The 17,596-nt window shown below is 41.1% G+C and overlaps 1 protein-coding gene across 5 annotated transcripts in view; it reads right to left on the bottom strand.

Annotated features, from left to right (window-relative positions):
- Nucleotides 1–17,217, bottom strand: part of kiaa0930 — a 108,053-nt gene extending 90,836 nt beyond the window's left edge. The window contains exon 1 of one of the 5 annotated variants that reach the window (XM_087997376.1): nucleotides 16,889–17,217. In XM_087997376.1, the coding sequence (XP_087853502.1) occupies nucleotides 16,889–17,021 (133 nt within the window). In that variant the 5' untranslated portion in view covers nucleotides 17,022–17,217. The remainder of the gene's footprint in view (nucleotides 1–16,888) is intronic. The other 4 variants (XM_043709232.2, XM_043709231.2, XM_043709229.2 and 1 more) reach the window with 4 other exon arrangements.
- Between the last annotated feature and the right edge of the window lie 379 nt (nucleotides 17,218–17,596).

Here is a 17,596-nt window from a genome sequence, read left to right as displayed (position 1 = left end):
GCAACATACTTTAATGTCTAAATATTTTGACATTTGCAAAGATTTAAATAAAACTGAATTAAGAGGCCGGTTATGTACATCACATAGATCTGAAAAAAAAATCTAAAAAACCTGACCTTCAATCACTTTGTTGTCGCAAGCTACAAGCACATAGAACCTCGAACAAAAATGGTGAAATGTCCGAACTAAGTGTCAAAATTTGAGGCCAAGCTACACTATGGTGTTAAGACAAGATAAAAGGAATATTCTTTCAAGGAATGTGTTTTTAAAACAAAAAAAGACATGAAGGGGTATAGGGAGGAAATGCTGGATCCAAGGGCCTTACTGCTACAGGCAAGCACCTTAGAAATAGTGTAATTAAAATCAAGGATGCAGAAGAGAAGGGGCATCATTCCCTGAAGGTTATAAGATTGGAGGGGATCATGGACATAGGGAGGCTAGAGACCATGGTATGATTTGGAAAGGAGGATGAAATTTTCACAAACTTTCAAGTACAATCAATGCAGATCATTTAGCAGAGGGCTGATGGGGTCAATGAGACCTGGTGCAAGTCAGGATAGGGGCAGGACTTTGGAGTGAATGGAAGTTGAAAAACGGGATACAACCGAGGGCAGAGATGGAACAGTCAAGTCCAGAAGTAGCAGAGACATGGGCAAAGGTTTTAGAAGCAGATGAGCTGAGGGAGTGTCAAGTCTTGTGATGCTGTGGATGAGGAAGTGAGCAGTCTAAATTCTGTTGTGGGGATGTGGTTGAAAAGGTCATTTCAGAGTCAGCAGATTTGGTTCAGCCTCAGTTTTCCTGGAAAAGGCTGGAGATGGGGCTGGGAACTGCATTTACAGAGGGAACCCAAGATAAAGACAATGACTGCAGCCATTCTGATATTTAGAACCATAGATCAAGATGGCTATGACACAAGGAGACCATTTGACCCATCAGGCCGATGCTGGTTCCAACTGTAATTTAGCTAGTCTCATTCCCCTTCCGAATGTAACTCTGTCATCATCTTTCCCTTTCTCAACTCTTGCCCATTCCCACTTAACATCCTCAGCTGCTCCCCTTTAGGAGAAGAAAGCTTTGCTAATTCTGGACAGTGGACAAACTGACTGAATGGAGAGACATGGAGGGCTAGAGAGAGAGTGCACGCTGGTGAGTAGGCAAATTTGGATGTTGGCAGCATACATATGGATTCTGACTCATGTGATTGGAACACTTCAACCAGTTTTACTCCAATATATGATATGAAAATTATAAGTATATTCACTATGATTACCTAAATACAACCCCTACCAGATTAGTCACTCCCTTTCTCCCATGAAATTAGATTTTCACCTGGGATACAGTTCCACAAATTAGTTGGCTTTTGATATCTGTCCCAAATGATCAATTTGAGTCAAGAAATCTGGGTTTTGCAGCCTTAAAATGTTTGTCACTATGACCACACTTGGTTACATTCAGAATAGCAAGGAAGTCTATCTGATATTCTGCCCCTAACTTAAGGGTACACCTAATTGTAAGACTTTGTACAGAGGTCAATTGATTGAACCTGGAACCTTCCTGATTTACAAGACCCATGATGAATAAACTCTCAGACGTCAGGGAAAGCCAAAACATGTTCTAATTACAGAAACATTCACTCCTCGTCATGATCATTGAGATACCCAATGTGTGCACTGACAAAATAAATGGTCCAAGTAGTCTTTACAAAGTAAAGAAACTCTGCCTAGGAACAGGGTAGACTGGAGACATTGTCCATTTGCGTTCTGTAACTTTGATAAATGTTTCAGAGTTTGAAGAGGCAATGCTTAGTTTACAATCCTGAATTAAACCAAAAAGGGAAGGGAGAGCAGATGGAAAATGATGCTAAATATTGCCCATTCCCCCACCAGAGTTACTAAAATGTGTTATTTTATGAAACTATTGAACAGCAGCCCTGTCTGCAAACATGAAGATTCAACACATCCAGTATTGCAGGGAGAAGAGTAATACATAGTTCCAGCCAAGGTAGCAGGAGTCACTGTTGGAAGTTCGCAGAAGTTCCCTTCGGCATCTAATGATGGCCACTTCGGAGCTCACACACAATATTTAAAAAAACTCATTCCAGATCAAAACCTGCTCCAGTATTTCCCACTTTAAGAAAGGGATATGACAGTGTCCACCATACATCAAACTGACCAGTTATCAATAAGAAATTAAACTGAAAATTTATATAAAATATTTGGAGACCAGCAAAAGAATGATAACCTCACTCTCCAATTATCTGAAAAACAGCCAATTTTGGGGTCTCGATATTTGTTTTAGAGAAAATAGAATCCAGCAGTTTTACACTACTCAACAATTAAAGAAAACAAACTGCATTTCTTTAGTGCCTTTTACAATTGTAGGCTATCCCAAAACACTTTCCAGCCAATTAAGAACTTGTGAAATGTGCTCACTGTTGCCATATGGTAAACACAGCAACCAGCCAATTTGTGTAAAGCAATCTCCCACAGCAATGTGATAATGACCACATCTGTAGTCAGTTTTGTGATGCTGATGGATACATACTGGACAGGAAGGTGGGGTAAACTCCCCCTTTGTGATGCATCACTGCCTCAAAGATGACAAGATTTCCATGTCCACTTCAGATGGTAGATAGGGCATCAGTCTAAACTGTCAATCATTCAAAATAAAACACAGCTTCACCAGCAGCGCAGCACTCACTCAGTACCAGGCTGACTGTCAGCCTGGGTGTGTATGCTTAGGTCACTGCAGTGGGCCTCAAAATATATACCTCTCACTGAGCCATGGGTGACAACAGTTTGAAGTAACTATGGTGTGTTCCACATGACAGCCCAACATTTTCCAACTGTATCAAAATGATAAATATCAGTCTACCATTTTAAAACAGTTCTAAGTTTTATTCAATTAGCCTTTTCCTTCAGTTAACAAATATTAAATTTCCTTAACAAAATAAGAACATCAAAATTTAGGGACAATAACTAGTTTATTGCTGTCCCTCACAGAAACCCACCATTCCTATGAGACTCATGTCCTTTTTGTGACCAATATTGTTTGAAACTATCATGCAGATCACATTATAGCGTCGGTGACGATCACATTTTTCACATTTAAGGGGAAGTAGTTGAGTTCTAAACAACAAAGCAAGGATTTAATATAACAAGGGGCAAGCACAATCCCTTTGTGATATAGTAGCTCATTGCAAATCTTGATTTTCATTTGCATGCTAGGAGAGCAATGGATCTCATTACTAGGTGTACACAGCCTGCGAAATCAGAGCATAGGGAGAAGATTACCCCTCTGCATTAGGCCAAACAAACAATATCCTTTTAAAAATGGATTTACAACTGTTGTTATGGAGGAAACATTCAAATTCTTTCCAGGTAAAAGATGACAAAAGGCCTTTAAATATCCTGCATTTTTTCTCCATGAATGGTCACATGCTACAATGAGACTTTTCTTAAAAACAAAAAGTGTTCTTCAATATGTTCAATAATCTTACAAATTCTATTCTGCATATTACTTCATTCGCTATGTCAGACATTCTCATGCTGAGTTGCAGAACACTACATAAATACAGTTATGTCGTAAGACTATGCTTCATCAATTCCAACGCTATCTGACATCAGGATGAACTGTATATTAGTTTGCTGAATGTCCCATCTTTCCCACAAGTTCAAGGAAAGGTTCCAGTGGATTGGAGGACAGTATTGTCTAAATAACTCACTTTATTCATATCATAGTCTCCCTGGTAATACACAGAACAGAAGGTCCCATCAGTTTATGCTGAGTATGTTGTCTAAGAATAGCATCTTTATTTTTGTGTCTTTAAAAACTGTGGACTGCAAGATTTTTTTTTTGAAAAAAAAAAAATCAGATTTGCCAGAATGGCTACATATTTTCACAACCAGGAATTTGATACAGATTGTAAGTTCGGCTTTTTGTTGCAATGGGTTCCTGCAAATATGCAGATGGTCAGGAGCTGAGGAATTATGGGCGGCATGGTGGCACAGTGGTTAGCACTGCTGCCTCACAGCGCCAGAGACCCGGGTTCAATTCCCGCCTCAGGCGACTGACTGTGTGGAGTTTGCACGTTCTCCCCGTGTCTGCGTGGGTTTCCTCGGGGTGCTCCGGTTTCCTCCCACAGTCCAAAGATGTGCAGGTCAGGTGAATTGGCCGGAGTGTTAGATAAGGGGTAAATGTAGGGGTATGGGTGGGTTGCGCTTCGGCGGGGCGGTGTGGACTTGTTGGGCCGAAGGGCCTGTTTCCACACTGTAATCTAATCTAATCTAATATCATTTACAAGTGGAAGTTGATTGGTTCTCAGCTAAATGAGCAGATTGGAACTGGAAACAAGTTAGAGGTAGATGAACATACAAAGACAAGATGCTGACTGTTCTTTGCAGTGAAAATTTAAAATGTTAAAGTTATTTTCTTTCAACAGTTGTGCTGAACTGTGAAGATTTAATCAATTCAATCAATGATATTTTACAAGTGAATGAGTCGCTGTGTACAAATTTTCTTACAAACCAGTGTAAGTTTCCAGAAAAAGACAAGTGAACACCCAGGGCCTGGTTTGTCTGAGAGTTAGGTAAATTGGGGTCGTGTATGCATTTTAAAATTGTTAACATCTGGTACAACTCAGAATAGCAGGCCTTGATTTAAGATGTTCTACCTCTGTGTCACTGATGGTTGAGAGGAGCCCATCAGATCAATGCAGACTGCAGTGATATATGGTTGTTTGGGGAAAAACCATTGTGTCGTGGAAAGAACATAGGCAATAAAACTTTTAGGGGAGAAATCAAGAAGAAAACTACCAGCAGCTTGATGACTGTAGCTGACTGGGGTGTGTTTGGGAAAGAAAAAAAAATTAACTAGTGTCCCTGCACTTGAGTCCACAAAGAAATACAAATGACAAAGAAAACGAGAAGCAGGCTCAGCTATAACATCAGTCCAAGGTCCACTTAACTGCTAGTATTAATTGATTAAGAACGCACTAGAGAGTCAATGAGACAGAGATGCTATACAAGTATGAAACAATCCTAATACTGAATTTCCATAAAGAAAAAGAGTCAAATCAAGAGGTATTTTTAAGTACTGCCTGGTTATTAGACAGTGTGAATACTGTAAGTAGTGAAAAATGTGTAAACTGTAGTTGACTGAATACTGAATCTGGTTTCAATGACCACCATGACTGCATTACTTGCATTTAAACAACTGACTGAACACCGTATGATCTGCAATCAGAAAAACAGACCTCACCTGAAGCCAAAATTCCTTTGAAGACTAGAATCATACTCAGCTAAAAACAACCACGCATATTGATCGCCAATGTACTGTGAGATCGATAATGGGAGATTAGTGATAGGCAGTTGGAAAGGTCAGTGCCTAATTACAGATAACAATTTTTCTTTAGCTGTAAACATTCAACACTATTTTCCTGCACTGCGTTTATAAATAAACATTTCCTTTGGGTTTGTGGAAGAATTTCCTACAATAATTGACTTTTTCCTGTCAGGTTATATCTTTCTATGAAGAAAAATTAGCATTTTTGGCTAGCCCCAAAATATCCTTCATGATAAAGTCTAGTCAGATGAAACAGGCTCAGTTATCGCATGGTGTTATATTTCAATTCCACTAGATGCTGATGCTCACACCTTCTATTTAGAAATCTCACTGTGTCTTGGAAGCTATTGTTAACTGTTATTGTCATCAGGTTGTGAAAGATATGCCTAGAACTATGGCCCTCCTGGCAATTCCACATTCAGAGGCACTTCAAAACAACACAATGGAACAAATTCTTGTCTCAAAAGATGTGAACTTCAGCCACACTTCTCCTGCACAGTCCAGCAATATATTGTTCTGAAGATTAATCATACTGGACTCAAAATCATTAACCCCATTTCTTTCTCTCTGCACACAGAGGTTGCAAGGCCAGAGTTTCTCCAGCTTGTTGCTTTTATTCCAGCAAAGCACTGTATGAAACAAAAATCTGCATTATTGAAATATTGTTTGATCAGGATATCCAACAGTGAACATGCCAGCATCCTTTGTTTTAACACTTCCACCAGCACATACCCAAAAGTGGTCCCAATACACAGATGGCTCTACCTATTACTTACTTGTGCAAACACCTCAACTGCACGATTTTATAAACACTAATACTCTCAAAAAAAAACCTCAAAAGAGCCTAAAATTTGCATGAGCTGACACTTCCATTAGCAGGCGCAGAATGTGTTTTTAATTTCTCAGGAGCTAAGCTCCAAAGCAGACTTCATTGCATCAACTTCAGCCTTCCTAGTGATACTCTGTCACCAAGTAGTTTGTCTACCTTCTAACTAATTACCTTATACAGTGTTGCAGACATGGGAAAGACAGAGTGAACGCCTCTAATCTCCTCACCTTCTGCCCATAACCAAAGAGGTTTCATTTGAAAAAAAGCTGGGTGTTTCCCAAACCTGTTTGTGAGGTCAATTTTAAAGTGACTTGCAGCAAACTCCCTCAGGTTTAGGCCAAAATGTTATTTATCCACATATTCAAACCTGGAATAGTCATTGCTAATTCACACAAGTGAGGTTATAGCAAAGGAGGCAATCTGACACTTATAGGTGTACTATTAGAATGTTAATATTTTGAAATAAAAAGTGCAATTATCAATTCAAATAAATATCAGAGTACAGTAAGAGAGGATTTCCTGCATCCAGAAGCTCGGATTCAGGTGAAACCACAGAGCAGAAGACAAGAGTTGTAGAATTCCTCCAGAGTTGAAGTTGGTACGGTACTTATCGGTCGGATATCTGCTTTTCAGACAGATACAAGAATCTTCCAAAAGGAGCAGCAATAAATACAAACAACTAATCACTACAGAAGAGTGCTAGGGTCAAAGGTGAATATCTCCCCTGGACCTGGATGGAATGTATCCTGGGATATTAAAGATTTGGAGGTGCAGGTGTTGGACTGGGGTGTACAAAGTTAAAGAAGTCACAACACCAAGTTTAGTCCAACAGGTTTATTTGGAAGCACTAGCTTTCACAGCGCTGCTCCTTCAGCAGGTGGTTGCACAATCACCTAAATGAAGGAACAGCACTCCAAAAGCTAGTACTTCCAAATAAACCTGATGGACTACAACCGGATGTTGAGAGGTATTTAACCTAGGATATATATCTCCTAGGATACTAAAGATTGTAGCTACAGAAATAATAGATGCACTCATAGGAATCTTCCAATAATCCTTAGATTCTGGAAAAGTCCCAGAAGATTTGAAAACTGCCATTGTTACACTTCTATTCAAGTTTAATTGGCAATAGTCAAGGCAAAGGGACATTGGCCTTTACTTGAAAGGCCAACATTGTATAAGAAATAGGGAAGTCTTGCTAAAACTATACAAGGCATTGATGAGATCATAGCTGGAATGCTGTAAACAGTTTCAGTTCTCTTATTTAAAAGGAACATACAGTAGCATTGGACATAGTCCAACCGATCCTGGATATGGAGGTTTCGTTTCAAGGACAGGTTGAACCAGTTGGCCCTGCACTCATTAGATTTGGAAGAATGAGAGGCGACCTTATTGGAATATATAAGATTCATTGTGGTGGTGGTTAGGTGGTGTTGTGCATGACATTTTGGATGCAGAAAGATAGTTTTCCTTTGGTGGGAGCATCTACGCTCAGAGGATAATTGCAGAGCAAGCAGTTGCCCAATTAGCACAGACAGAAGAATTCCTTCTCTCAAAGGGTGGGTTGATAATTTATTCAAGGCTGAGAGAGATTTCTGATCATTAAGGGAATCATGGATGATGGGGAAAAGTCAGGAAAGTGGAGTTGAGGATTATCAAATCAACCATGATCCCACACAGTCCTTAAAGAGGGTTATACCTGAAACATTGACTTCTTTACCTCCTGACACTGCCTAGCTTGCTGTGTTCTTCCAACTCCTACTTGTCTACGTTACTGAATCATTGAGCAGACTCAATGGGTTGAATGGCCTATTTTTGGTCCTATTTCTTAGTCATCTAGAAACAGGTTTCAGTGGCTTAAACCCTCAGTCAGGTTCACTGTTAGCCTGAAATCCTGCTTTTTATTGCTGGTATGACGAACTCAAAAGTTCAGAAATGTTGCCAAAACTCTTCAGAAAGGCTGTATTGCTGACATGGCCACATGCACACTATGCTTTAAGTCGCAGGTGTGTGAATTTTGAGGTGATGCGGCAGGGGCAAGATTGGGTGTCGGAGTGAGATTGGGATGGGGATAGAGAGAGATTGCAACGTCGTGGGGGTGGGTGGGGGGGGGGGGGGGGTGCACATGCACAGTAATGCATTTGTGCATGACATCACAGCACAAAGTTTTGACATCAGTGCTCGGAACACAATGTGTTTCCGAATGAGCACGCATGCGTAGTTCTTGGTGTCTGCTAATACTGCCCTTCAAAGATTAAAGGGGCGATTCAATTGTGTGGCTCACGAAATTGGTGTGTAATTCTGGGAAAGAAACACACTTGTTAACCCAAGTTGAAAGTCCATTTAAATCTTTAAGAAACAGATGGAGACTTTTAGCACCTCTGCAGGCATAATGAGTTTTGATAAGTCTCTGCTGTTATCGGGCAGGGCTCAGACAAAGGAAGTCAGTGTTGTCTTTGTTCAGCATTCATCCAATGGTGAACTCTCCAGCTTTATCCTTCTGTAGTTTTAATGTTGGAATGCTCCAGAACTTTCAGTCAACTTGTAAACCCTGTGAGCTGTAGCAGCCATTTCAAAATCCAAAGTTAATTCAAAATAAGATAATCTTAAAACAAGTTTTAAAATTCATATGTCACCCAGACATGACCTTTGTCTCAGTGAGTGCATCAACAATTTATAACAGCCTGAAATTTGCAGTCAGCAGTATTCACCACTGCCCTGGAGAAAAGCTCAAAAGGTCTTGTGATCTCTGTGCTGTGGATTTTTCCCTTAACACTGGTGTCAAACAGGATAAATGACCAATTGCATTAAAAAGTATTCTCTCAAAACAATGCACTGCATTTTTCAAATTTAATTAAGATTTCACAGAATGCAAAATAAATAACTGAGACATGCACAATTTTGGGTTAGAAACTGAAATACAAAAGCCTTAAAAAGTAAAAGTGATAATATTATGATGGAGACAGTTAACATTCCACAAGTGGCACTGTGGTGGCACAATGGTTAGCACTGCTGCCTCACAGCGCCGGAGACCCGGGTTCAATTCCCACCTCAGGCGACTGACTGTGTGGAGTTTGCACGTTCTCCCAGTGTCTGCGTGGGTTTCCTCTGGGTGCTCCGGTTTCCTCCCACAGTCCAAAGATGTGCAGGTCAGGTGAATTGGTCATGCTAAATTGCCCGTAGTGTTAGGTAAGGGGTAAATGTAGGGGTATGGGTGGGTTGCGCTTCGGCGGGGCGGTGTGGACTTGTTGGGCCGAAGGGCCTGTTTCCACACTGTAATGTAATGTAATCTAATCTAATCAGTATAAAATTGTTGAGGGGTGGTGAAGTTGTTCAGGATGTAATTATGAATTTAGTATAGAATTTAAAAACCAGTCACACTGTATTCAATCAAATGTTACTTCCCCAAAAACATTTGTAGATAGATAAATAGTTTAAAAAGGAAACATTTTTGGCAATTCAGTGAGTTCAATTTCATTGCAGTTTGGGGCTACTTTAACATCATACACTTGGGAAAGTGTACAATCATCACTGTAACTTTGAATTTCAAATCAATGCATGCAGACCTCAAAATGTGCTGTCAGTTTCAGAGTAGTGATAACAAACATTGTGACAGGAGCAATGGCAAAACTGTTAAAGTCTGGACCATAAGTCTGGCTCGTCTTGGATAATTCCAGATGTTTGGTTGCAGCAAAGGTGTCTATAATTGGCAAGCAATTCAGAGCATTCAGCGTAGACAAGAGATTTTGTGCATTCATGTTGACATCATTATTTCAGGGAAACAACATCATAAAATTTTCAAAGTAAATACTATATATAATAATGTTTATGCATACATTGGTGTGTGCGCAGTTCTGGCTGCCACACCATAGGAAGGAGGTGGAGGCTTTACAAAGGGTGCAAATGAGGTTTACTAAGATGTGGTCTGTATTGAACTGTATTAACTATGAAGGAAAGATTGGACAAACGAATTGTTTTTGCTGAAGCATCAGAGGGGTGACTTTATAGAAGTACAGTATGTAAAATTAAGAAAGAAATGGACAGGGTGGATAGTCAGAGCCTTTTTTCCCCCCCAGGGTGAAAATGTCAAATACTAGGGGGGCAGTTTAAAGATGTGCAAGGCAAGTTTTCTTCTTACACAGAGGGCAGCAGGTACCTGGAATGCACTGCCAGGGGAGGTAATATGAGCAGATACAATAGTAATGTTTAAGAGGCATCCTGACAGATACATGAAGGCAGGGAAGAGGGGGATACGGACTACAAATGGGATTAGTTTGGATAGCATCATGGTTGGCGCAGACATGTGGGCAGATGGGTCTATTCCTCTCTGAATAGCACGGAAACAGGTCACTTAGTCCATACTGATATTTGTACTCTATAAAAGGCACATCCCCCTTTGTTAAACACATCAATAAATTTATTACTTTTCCTCTTGCCTGACAACTTCTTCAATGCATTCATGCTATTCACCTCAATTACTTACCATGAAACAGATTTACATATTCTAATATTTCTCTAGGTAAAGGAAGGTTCTTCTAAATGTCCAATGCATTTATGAATGACAGTTGTATTTATGACCCTTAATTCTGGTCTCAGCTTCAAGGATCTACTCTATCAATATAGGAACAAATTGCAGATGCTGGAGTAGATGAAAGCAACAAATACTGGAGATCAGTCAGACAGCATCCATACAGAGAGAGAAAACTAACGATGTGTCTCGACAACTCTTCAGAGCTTTGATGAAGATCTCCAATTGTGATCTCCAGCATTTGTTTCTCTCATCTACTCTATCAAACTATCTTAAAGACCTCTACAAGATCATCCTTTTTGTAGAGAAAGTGCCCCAGCCTATTCAAGCTTTCCTAAAACTCACTGAAGCAATCTATAGGCTAACCTCCCTAAGATTACCTAACTTGAACCGGAGAGCATCCAAAATTCTGGTGTTACGTTCTTACTTGCATCAAGTTTGGTTGAGGAGATGAAGCTGTCATTTCACTAGGAGCCAATTTTAAAGCATCATCTTTCCATTTAAATTTGACAATACAATGTCCATTCCCTGCCTCTAAATGCCTTCAACCCTCTCAGATACTTGCACTTTAACTGTGACCTCAAAGATCCTTGCTTTTAAAATTGTTTCATCATCCAATGACTCTGACGATCAAAGTTCTGTAATTCCCTCTAAACCTCTCCATCTTTCTTCCCTCCTAACATTCACCTCAAAGCTTTTGGTCATCTGCTTGAGCATTTCTCTTTATCAGTATCACATTGTGTTTTCATCCGGTGTAATTCTGTGACTTTCCTTGTTCTGCTTCCCTGTGATATTCAGGATGGAGCATGGAATCATAAGCTGACGGAGGGCAGATCAGCTGGAATTACCAAGTTCCCCTGCTTTGTTTAACCTTCTGCTATATGACTTTATAGGATCTGGTGTCAACGTTGAGTGCTCTTAGGGCCACTCCCTCCCATACGGCAGAACCTACTCAGGGATGGCGATTGAGGAGGTTGGGACATTAGCTAAAATGTATATTCTGAAAGTATGACTCTCTCAGGTGTTACACGACTAGCCTGTGAGAACATTTCCCCTATTCTGGGGCAAGTTCCTCAACACTGGTGAAGCCAACTTTTCTGGGTTGCGTGGACTGTGTCATGCCCGGGTCAATGCTCGGTGATCTAACAGTTATATAAAACTGCTATGCGAAAACTAAGTGGTTTACCATGCTATTTCAGAGGGTAGAGAAGCATCAACCACATTGCTGCACATGTATAGGCCAAACAGGGAAAAGTCAACAAATCTTCATCTTAAAAAAAAAAGTGATTATTGAACTAGCTGGATTTTTATAATAACTTAGCAGTTACATGGTCGATATTACTCCTACAAAATTTTTATTTGCTTAATTGAAATTCAATAGCTGCTTTGGTAGGACTTAAACCCACCTCAAAGATCATGCCTTTGGATTAGTTGGCAAAATAACACAAGGAGCAAAAGTAGGCCATTCAGCCCATCGAAGCTGCTCTGCCATTCAATGAAATCACACTGATCTGATAATCCTCATTTCCTGCCTTTTACTCAGAAAAGTTAATTCCCTTATTGATTGAACATTGATATTACAGATTTGAACATAATTCATGATCTAGCCTCAATAGCAAATTCACTACCATCAGAAGAAATTCCTCATCTGTCTTAACCAGGCAACACCTTATTTGCAGATAATGTCCTCTGGCCCAACAGGGAGAAAAAACACCTCAAAATCCACCCTGTCAAGCCCCTTAAGAATCCTACATGTTTCAATAAGGTCATCTCATTCTGAGAAACTCCAGTTATTCTACTGCATCTCTACAAAAACCATAACACATTAATAATAATTTCGAGACACTTCTATTAAATATGCAAATTATCTGCTTTAATGAAAAGAGGCTCATGCGTTAATGGAATCATTTGGTCCAGGCATATCATTTACCAACATCTAACTTCCCGTTACAGCAGTTTGAAAATAAAAACGGATATGGGAAGGTCAAAATAAAATTGATCAACATTTTCGGTTTTTGCTAATTAGCGTGCTTTGGAAAGACTCATGTTTGACCTAATTCAGTGCCAGTGGAACTCCAGTCCAATCGCTCAATGATTAGTTGTAGCACTGAGCAGGAATTACACTCATTTATTCAAAGTACCAGAGGACAAGCATGTAAACACCACTTGCTGCTTTCCTGAAGTTCCATTGTTACAGAGAATCGCCAGATGACCAACTAATTTACATTATAATCAAGTACAGCCTAAGTATATCCCATTTCTAAACATCTTAAATTGGAGGCTATAAATACTCCTTAATGTCATATAAATAAATGACGGACAATAATATCCCTCCCTAATGGTTTAATGGCAAGCGCATGTATATGACAGAGGGTTGTTTTTCAGACTGGAAGCCTGTGACCAGTGGAGTGCCACAAGGATCGGTGCTGGGTCCTCTACTTTTCATCATTTATATAAATGATTTGGATGAGAGCATAAGAGATATAGTTAGTAAGTTTGCAGATAACAGCAAAATTGGAGGTACAGTGGACAGCAAAGAAGGCTACTTCAGATTACAACAAGATCTTGATCAGATGGGCCAATGGGCTGAGAAGTGGCAGATGGAGTTTAATTCAGATAAATGCAAGCTGCTTCAATTTGGGAAAGCAAATCTTGGCAGGACTTATACACTTAATGGTAAGGTCCTAGGGAGTGTTGCTGAACAAAGACCTTAGAGTGCAGGTTCAAAGCCCCTTGAAAGTAGAGTCACAGGTAGATAGGATAGTCAAGGCAGCGTTTGGTAGGCTTTCCTTTATTGGTCAGAATATTGAATGCAGGAGTTGGGAGGTCATGTTGTGGCTGTACAGGATGCCACTCTGAAAAATTACTTGCAATTCTGGTTTCCTTCCTATCGGAGGGGTGTTGTGAAACTTGAAAGTTTTCAGTAAAGATATACAAGCATGTTGCCAGGGTTGGAGAATTTGAGCTATAGGAGAGAGGTTGAATAGGTAGGGCCTGTTTCCCTAGAGCATTGGAGGCTGAGGGGTGACCTTATAGAGGTTTATAAAATCACGAGGGGCATAGGTAGGGTAAATAAGCAAAGTCTTTTCCCTGGGGTGGAGGAGTCCAGAACCAGGGGGCATAGGTTTAGGGTGAGAGGGGAAAGATATAAAAAAAGGACCTAAAGGGCAACCTTTTCAGGCAGAGGGTGGTACATGTATGGAATGAGCTGCCAGAGGATGTGGTGGAGGCTGGTACAATTGCAACATTTAAGAGGCATTTGGATGGCTATATGAATAGGAAGTGTTTGGAGGGATATGGACCAGGTGCTGGCAGGTGGGACTAGATTGGGCTGGGATATCTGGTCAGCATGGACGGGATTGACTGAAGGGTCTGTTTCCATGTTGTACATCTCTATGACTAGGATTCTCTTTAAAAATATTTGATGAGATCTTTTAGAATGGATGATCTGATCCAAACGTTAGCCATCTTATTGATCACTGTACCCACAACACTGAAAATAACACCTTTTCAAAATAAAAAGAGTTTGAAACAACATTTGATTTATTTAGTCACAGAATGTGGGCATCTACAAGGCTCTGTGGTTCAGCAAGCAGCACCCTGGCATGTAAACCAAATGCTGCAGGCTTGAATCTCACTCCAGGATCGATAGCATATCGGAGAACTCAGCCGTAGGTGCAGACCAATCAGCTGGTACCTGTACAGACCCACAGCACTGATAAGTTGGCTGGGTTACTGGCAGAAAGGCCATCTGGCTGTTAAAAATCACCCACCTAATCAAAGAATGGTGTTTGGCATGAATGGATATGACAGGAGGATAGTCACCAGCAATATAGCAGTGTCGTGGAACATGGGAGAGAGAATAAGGTAAAAACAAGGACTGTAGATGCTGGAAACCAGATTCTAGATTAGAGTGGTGCTGAAAAAGCACAGCAGTTCAGACAGCATCCAAAGAGCAGGAAAATCGACATTTCGGGCAAAAGCCCTTCATCAGGAATAGAGGCAGATTGCCTGCAGGGTGGAGAGATAAGTGAGGGCTTTTGCCCGAAACACCGATTTTCCTGCTCCTTGGATGCTGCCTGAACTGCTGTGCTTTTCCAGCACCACTCTAATCCAGAGAGAATATAAGAACTGATAGAAATGCTTCAAATTAGTGGCTTTCCTTCATTTCCTTTCCCCCCCCCCAAAAAAAAAGGATAGTAACAGCTTGTTAGGCCAAATGAAGGGCTACTTAAACTCAATTTGAAACTGGAGTCACAAATAGCTCAAGGTGGGAATGATGCCAGTGATGGACTGAAGTGGACAAAGTCAAAGTCACATGACACCAGGTTACAGTCTAACAGGTTTATTGAGCTCACTTCATCTGATGAAGGAGCAATGCTCCAAAAGCTTGTGATTTTAAGTAAACCTACTGGACTATAACCTGGTGTCACGTGACTCGAGGGAATGACAGGTACAATTTCCTAAAACATAAGTGAACCTGTATTATTTTAAAAAGCACAACCCCACAGCACCACAACTATTTTACATATAGCAGTTTTTGATGCAGTTCCAAATCTAGCATGCAATAACTGACTACAGTTCAATAAATATTTGCCACTAGAATTGGAGTTGCGGCAGTCATAGTGAAAATAAAAATTTGAAAAATAGGAAATAATTTGGTATTTTGAACAGTTTAATCCTCACTGGAGTAAAAGGTACCATAAACTAGCTAGTTATGCGCTGGGCTATTATCAGTTATACAACAATAAAGAATGCAGACATTTTATCAGGGGACAGGTGCATCTATGCTGCTGGAAAACCTTTCGCAGCTGAGACAATCTGCAACAAGTGCTAGTGTAAATCTGCCCTCCGTTAACTTTTCCAGTCCAATTTGACTTCTTCGGCTCTCATGTTTCTGATGCTGCCAGCCCTGAGTTTGCTCCAGCACTCTTGTGTTTGTATTGCAGTGTGAAGCTGCCCTGATGAGATCAGCGCAGATGGAGGTCCAGGGTGGCTCCACTGACAATTACATCATCCCTTTCTGTCAGAATGGGCAACAATGCGCGCTGTCCCTTGCCGACCTGCATTCTGGAGGTTGTAGTCCGCTCACCCGTGCAACCCGCGGTGAACCTGGCTCCCAGAGACTACAGTCCCCAGGATGCGCCGCGCACCCGCGCATGCTCACTGCCCACCTGCGGCTTCCTTTGAAATTGCAGCTTACCTCATCCAGAGCTTCACACACCGGGTAATTGAATCAATCACGGGAAAAAAAGGGAGAGGTTTCTGGTTCATTTCTTCCATTTTTTTTTCGAAATAGAAACTAAAATCCAATTGACAAGTCCGGCAAATATAAGCCTGACATATCTTCATGGTAAAGAAAAACCACAATAACCATTTAAAATGTTGTGCTCAACTCCCGGACAAGTCCCACAGTAATGACAGGAGCACAGTAAAACATCAGTGTAAGCCACCTCTGCTGAATGTGCAAAGGCGATACAATGATTTCGAACCTATCCATCCAACTGAATGTTCAGATTTGGCTGTCATTGTTCACTAGTTAGTGCCCAATGGTCAGATGGCTGAGGAGTTGCCGTCTCCACACCCACCATTATTCATGTAAAACCCAGTACACCTTTAGCGCATCATGTGAATACAATCAAATAATGGAGGCAATTTTTGCAACTTAAAATTGTGAATGCAACATTCAAGAGCAACGACCGGAAAACCCAGGGCTGGCGGTAACATTAACAAAACATCCAGTTAATAACAAGTCATCTGTAAACTGCCAGCACTCGTTCGCCCTGCCGTAGCTATTGAATAGTTTAGACCACCCAATGGGTTTAAACGGGCTCTTTAAATTCTTCCCCAATTAACGCTTGCAGTTTGATATTTAGAAACCAGGCGTTTGTGAAACTGGATTCCGAAATCCTATCCCCGCCCCCCAAAAAGTGATCTGTCAAAACCGAAGGGCGTCACTTCACTGAAGATCAACTTGAACAAGACTAACTCTGGAAAGTCAGTAGTCTCCTGGCGGTCCGAGAAGTGGAATTGTTCGCTAGGATTGACCCAGAAGAGTGTAGTGTTTTAAAGTGTCACATTAGAAGAATCGCCTTAACAGACACTGGTAGTCCAGCAGGAGAGCCTTGAGCTGGCTTGTAGCGATACCAGTGTATGCAAGAGGGAGGAACAAGTCCCTTTGCACTTACCCAGGCCACTCATCTCCTGCTTGAGGCTCGCTCTGATCCGCTCTTCCTCTATCGCCGTCAGCATCGTGTGGAGAGAGCCATCCTCGCCATCCTCTCCTTCGTCTCCAGTTCGGCTCTGTTGAATGGATGCCATCCCTGACCCTCTAACACTCTTCTCATTGCAGGTATCTCTTCCTCCTGCCCACTTTAATTCCCTGACCCCCTGCCCACCCTGAGCCCAGCTCTTCACTCACAACTGAAGCAATAGCACCGCTACCCTCACCCCACCATTACCGGGCTTCTGTTGGGTTGAGACATTCAAAGTAAAGCGAACAGACTCAGTGCCTGCAACAGCCATACACACACTCACTTCCGTCTCAGAGAGATCAGCTGAGACCTGAAAGGTGGGAACAATATCTTCACTTCCTGCCCTCCGCAGCCAATTGAAATGAACAGACAGCCAGACTACAGCAGACAACGATCTTGAGTTGTGCTCTTAAATGTACAACCTTTTTGAAAAAAAAGGTTAAGGAAATCCTGTGTTACCCACCCCCCAAAAAATAGAAGTGGCCCCGTTACAGAGAAGCAGAGGCAATTTTTGACATTATATCTGCAAAACAAACACTGACCAAATTTAGCAACATGTATCCACTACACAATACTATCTTGTCACTACTCCTGTCCCCACGGCACACATCGGTCACAAACATGTATGACATTTTGCTAAAT

The sequence above is a fragment of the Chiloscyllium plagiosum genome, unplaced genomic scaffold (genome assembly GCF_037043375.1).
Source record: "Chiloscyllium plagiosum isolate Xiang-an unplaced genomic scaffold, Cpla_swu_hap1 HiC_scaffold_19, whole genome shotgun sequence".
In the NCBI taxonomy this organism is placed as follows: Eukaryota; Metazoa; Chordata; class Chondrichthyes; order Orectolobiformes; family Hemiscylliidae; genus Chiloscyllium; species Chiloscyllium plagiosum.
The sequence above is the reverse complement of the archived record's forward strand: the minus strand, read 5'-3'. Positions and strand labels throughout refer to the sequence as shown.